Raw genomic sequence first — 5231 nt, forward strand, 5'->3', positions numbered from 1 at the left:
TTTTACATCAAAAATATAATAAAAATGTATGGAAGACTTCATTCTGTGGCAATGGACCTCTCAACATCTCTGGGTAGTCCATTATTTCCATGTAACACAGACCTGGTTGGGCATTATTGTTTGTTCATTTAATTAGTCCAATTATTATTTCATAACTGTATTCCTTCATTTTGATTTAAGGCTCACAGCTAAGCCTGCATTATGCCTAACATGTTACATTTATTTAAACAAGTAGGATATTTTCAGTTTAATTCATTTGTCATCATGCTAGTTAATTAGTTCAGAAGAGACCAATGTTGGGTTTCTAATAATCTTATGAAAAATATTTTTTCTTTCACTTTTGTCTTGTTACCTCAAACTTAAATATATGCTTGGGTATTGCTTAGCAGAAGTGCTAAAATGTTTAGTTGTAAAGATAGTTAATTTCTTTTCTTTCAGGAAGACATAAAAACATGCACAGATTATGAATATTTCTTGGCAGCTACCTCATCTATTAAAAAAACAAGCAAAAAAAACATTTTAAATAGCTGTAATACATCTGCAGTGAATCACGCAATCATTATGGTTCAAAGAAACATTTTCATTTAAATACAAAAAAAACTGTGTGCTAAAATGCATTTTCTTAAAATGTTTTTCCTTTTAAACTTATTTTATTTTTTATAACTTTTACTTTTATCCCTGTCTAAGTACAACTATATTACAGTTAATACCACTGACTTGAAAGAGAATGCTTCTGCTTTAACTTTCTACAATTCGGCAAGCTCTTCTAGGCCTGTACTTCCTCTAACAGTAATGATCTGTTCACTTACTGTACTGCACATAATTGTGTGCACTGCGGGTAAAGTAAGGGATGGAACAGTAATGAACTTTTCAGTGTGGACCGGAGTTCATGTGAATGACTAGATGCGCTGTGTTTCCCAGACCCAGGACAGCAAGGTAAAAAAACGGTTACTGCATTTTTGTTTTTCTATACTCCAGCTTTCCCTTTTAAAATTAATTATTTTGACTGTCACAGTGCAGCTAAATGGTGAACAAAGTAATTAAGCACTTTAAAACACTGCTTTAAAGAAGTATTTTATTTTCTTCATTCAAGCCTCTAATGATAACCACAGAAACTAGTCTGAAATACAGCTTCTGCCTCAAGCTCAAATATGAGTATGCATACATGCATATATATGTATGTGTGTGTTTGTGTCTGTCTGTCTGTGTACGGAGAAACACCCATACTCAGACCTAAGTTTCTAACCTCCTGTACTCTGGGACTCCATTAGTATTCACCCACCACCCTTACAGAATGTTATTTTTTTAAGAGTGCCCTACAAGAAGTTTGAAATGAGATCTGAACAACAGATAACTCAAATGTCACTTTGATTTCTTTAAGAACTGGGTAGCCTATCTAAATCACTGCTACATTCTTTTCATAGTAGCCCTTTAAAATGAACAGCACATGTAAAGGAAAAACTAAGCCCTTTGACGTCACCTCTGAAACGAGGAAACATAAACAGAAAAGGGCTTTTCTCCAGCTGGCTGACAGCGTGGAAGCCGATTGGCTTGCCTCCCCTTGCCTTTAGCAACAGACAGAAGCAGCAGCACCTCCCAGCTGTGCAGGCCCTATGCTTACTGTTAGCAGTCAGTCAGGCACAGGCAGACTCTGCAACAAGCTCGGCTTTTTTTCAGTACCTGCACGAATGAGCCCCTGCCTCTCACCATTATTTTGGATCATAATTCTAGTCCTCTTGGATGCAGTTGCTGGATTCTGCAGCTCAGGTCTTCATGAACAAGCGGATCCACTCAGAGATTGCACAGCATTCAAAGGTCCCAGATCTGCCACTATGGTTAAATGTCTTGTTTAATGGTTGAGGTATGTACATCAACTCTAAATTGAACTGAAACTGCAGGAGGTTAACAGTGCTGTTGTCAATCAGCCAGAAATATATGTACGTCTATATAGATATACGTGCTTTCATGTGAGGGTGTTTTGTGTGTGTGTGTGTGTGTGTGTGTGTGTGTGTGTGTGTGTGTGTGTGTGTGTGTGTGTGTGTGTGTGTGTGTGTGTGTTATGTCAGAAACCAGCTTCTGAGTTTCCTTCCTTTCTGAAAACAGACAAATGTTTAAATCAGGATACTTAACCCTTAAAAGGACATGGAACTACTTTATTTTCTGTCTCTTTTTTTTATACGCATTTGCATTTAACAGAGAATGCTGTTTTAATTTCATGGATGTAAGCAGAGAGCATATCCGTTAAATTGTGGTGAAAGCTTCTTCAAAACATAATACCCAGCATTTTTCTGAAAATTCTTGTGCTTACCTGTGGCATTGCCAGTGCGCGGGGGGTGAGGGGTGAGCACATGTTGTCATACTGCACAAAAAACAAAAACTTTTAGAAATGAAGAAATACTACAATGGCTTCCATAGCTTGTAAAGTACATATTTTAGAAGTAAAATGTAATTGTTAGTGCTGCAAAATATATATACACATGCACACACATACACAAGCACACACACACACACACACACACACACACACACACACACACACACATATATATATATATATATATATAAAACATCAAATTTGTGTTTTCCTAAACACCAGTTTTAATTATTTTATTGTACTAGACTTCAGAGTAGCATTCACATCTACAGAATTCCCATTCACTTTACAAGCGTCAACTACTTTTAAATGTAGACACATTTTTGACTGAAAGATTGTCCAAGCCTACACCACACAAACACCAGTACTTTTTTCATTTTCAGATGTAATGGGGTTTAAAGTCATGCATGACATTATTTCAAACTTTTTTCTGGCCTTTTATCTCATAAGCTAAGAGGTCATTAGTTTTATTGTTGTGCTACTAAATGTTTGGAATGTTTCAGTAAGCTTGGATCAGAAGTCAGAAGTTGAGATTCTGTGGTTTAACTGGCAAAATCAATACGCAGTGCCCACCTGTCCTTTCATGCATGCTGAGGTACAAGGATGCATTAATGAAAAAGATGTGCAATGCTTTCCAACAAAATGTCTCATGGACATTTTTGTATACTATTGTTATTCTGATGTGGCACTGTCAAATCTCGGCTTATGCATCGTCCATGTGTGCCTTTTAGTAGAAACTATCTGCACTGATATTTTATATGTTTGAGCTGTTTGTGTGTATATTTGTGGTTGTGTGTTTATACAGGATATATGTATGCCTGAATAATGTGTAACTATGTATAGACAAAGACGCCGACATCACGTATGGAATGTCACTTGCATATATAGCTGACGACACACTGATGAGTACTTATTTGTTTAGTGTAAAAAATCAAGGTAAGAAAAGCACAAATAATAATAATGCAACAATATTCAGTATAATAATCCATTGGTTATGTGTGTGTGTGTGTGTGTGTGTGTGTGTGTGTGTGTGTGTGTGTGTGTGTGTGTGTCTGCATAAATATATGTATACACAAATACATGCACAAACACATATCAGATTATAATTATAATAACTTATAAATAATGTTTGATTATTTTAGTGCTGGGTTTCTGTTTCTTATTATGCAAATGTAAGTACATATGTAAGTCATATGTTGTTTGGTCAGATGTAGGTTTGGTTACATTTTAGGCCTAAATTAATGAGTAGAAGAGGCAGGAGTGAGTAATGAAAGCTCAGCTTCATCATATGTGTTTTTAAAATGACCAGTCATCATGTGTTTTTTCTTAATTTTATTTTAGAATATACAGCTTTTACACCTGCTGTACATTAAAAATATAGAGCTATTTCCTTTTTGTTTTAACTGCTGGCTTTAGTGCTAGACAAGGCAGATTTATTTTTACTGGGAATACAAATAGTATTGCATACTGTGACAGTATTATGATCATGTTAACAAGAGGACATAAGCGTTTGATACCCAAGTACAGGGATGACACTTGCATATTTAAATCTTTGCATATTCTTGTGTCTTTTCTTTTTATTTCACTTTGTCTGACTCTGTCACTGTATCACTCCTTCTCTTTGCATCACTCATTTTGTCTTATTTTCATGTGTGTACATGTATGTACACACATGTACACGCGTGTGTACATGTATGTATGTGTGTATGCATGTGTGTGCACACATGCACATGGGCATGTGCATTTATGTGTGTGTTTGTGAGTATGTTGTGCTCATAGACATTACAATCAGGGATCCTTTTTATTGTGGTATGTGGATCTATGTTTTATTGGTTGTGGTGTGACAATGTGCTTGGTAGTTTATGTTTCTTACACTGTTAAGTGACAGCACTTGCGTAAATCAATCTGGTTGTGTAGGGTTTTGCTCGCTGAACACTTATTTTGTGAACATGCCTTATTATACAATGAATGTTGGTAGAGTCATCATTACTTCTTAGCACAGAAAATTAGTAAACTCAAAATTAATCCAAGCTCCAAGCTCTCTAAAAACAAAGTGACGCTGTTTTATTTGAGAAAACAATGTCAGATTGTGTATAGTGGCATGTGCAGCTGTGCATCTAAGATTTAATAGATCTAACAGTGAAATACCTGCAAGTATACTGACGAGGAATGGGTGAGAACCATTTTATCTGCTTTTAGCCTAAATACAAAATTATGCTTTCACTTAAGAATGGGGTAGAGACACATTAAGTCGTTTTTCACTATCAAATGCAGTTAATAGAAAGTGGTGCCTCTTAAGCCATTAGTCGTGGTCTCCTGTACAGGCCTCAGATTGTTTGTTGTGAAATAAACTGTGCACATTAATCTTAAGGTGCACTAAATGGCAGCCTAGTAACAGAACTCTACCATAATCGCCTTCTACCTTTATCAGTGGAAAGAAGGCCTTGCCAAGTGTTTCCTCTATTTGCCTCCTGTATTACTGAAAGACTGCCTTCCTTGGTATGTTATCTGAAGTCTGCAAGGAAAAAATGTCTGCTTTCTCTGTTTTATGATTTGAGTACTCAAAGAACTTGACTAGAACAATATTTTTGCACATGCTAACAAGTGGGTCGGAGCTCCTGCTTGTCAAAGTAAAACCTATTAGTACTGATCAGTCCTCAGCTCCCTTAGGTACATTTATATAACAACATCACCTGACTCTTATAACCTGTTTTCCTCCTTTTTGAAATAATCGGATGTGCACTGAGACTGGCTTTGTTGAGTTTTGTGGAAATGCACTTTGCAAATAAAAATAATAATGTAAGCATGTTAGATTCTTTGGAATTTTTGGTAGTGTATCATGAAGTTTCTGTTACAT

At 36.0% G+C, this 5231-nt stretch overlaps 1 protein-coding gene across 2 annotated transcripts in view; it reads left to right on the top strand.

Annotated features, from left to right (window-relative positions):
- The first annotated feature begins 1547 nt into the window (after positions 1 to 1547).
- PDE7B (phosphodiesterase 7B) overlaps positions 1548 to 5231 on the top strand; it is a 2106446-nt gene continuing 2102762 nt past the window's right edge. Inside the window, exon 1 of one of the 2 annotated variants that reach the window (XM_044076350.1) lies at positions 1548 to 1861. Coding sequence is in view for 1 of the 2 variants with exons in the window: in XM_044076357.1 (XP_043932292.1) it covers positions 1841 to 1861 (21 nt within the window). In the remaining variant the exon portion in view is untranslated. The remainder of the gene's footprint in view (positions 1862 to 5231) is intronic. The other variant, XM_044076357.1, reaches the window with a different exon arrangement.

Source organism: Protopterus annectens, chromosome 1.part1, assembly GCF_019279795.1.
Source record: "Protopterus annectens isolate FY-2018-M chromosome 1.part1, PAN1.0, whole genome shotgun sequence".
In the NCBI taxonomy this organism is placed as follows: Eukaryota; Metazoa; Chordata; order Ceratodontiformes; family Protopteridae; genus Protopterus; species Protopterus annectens.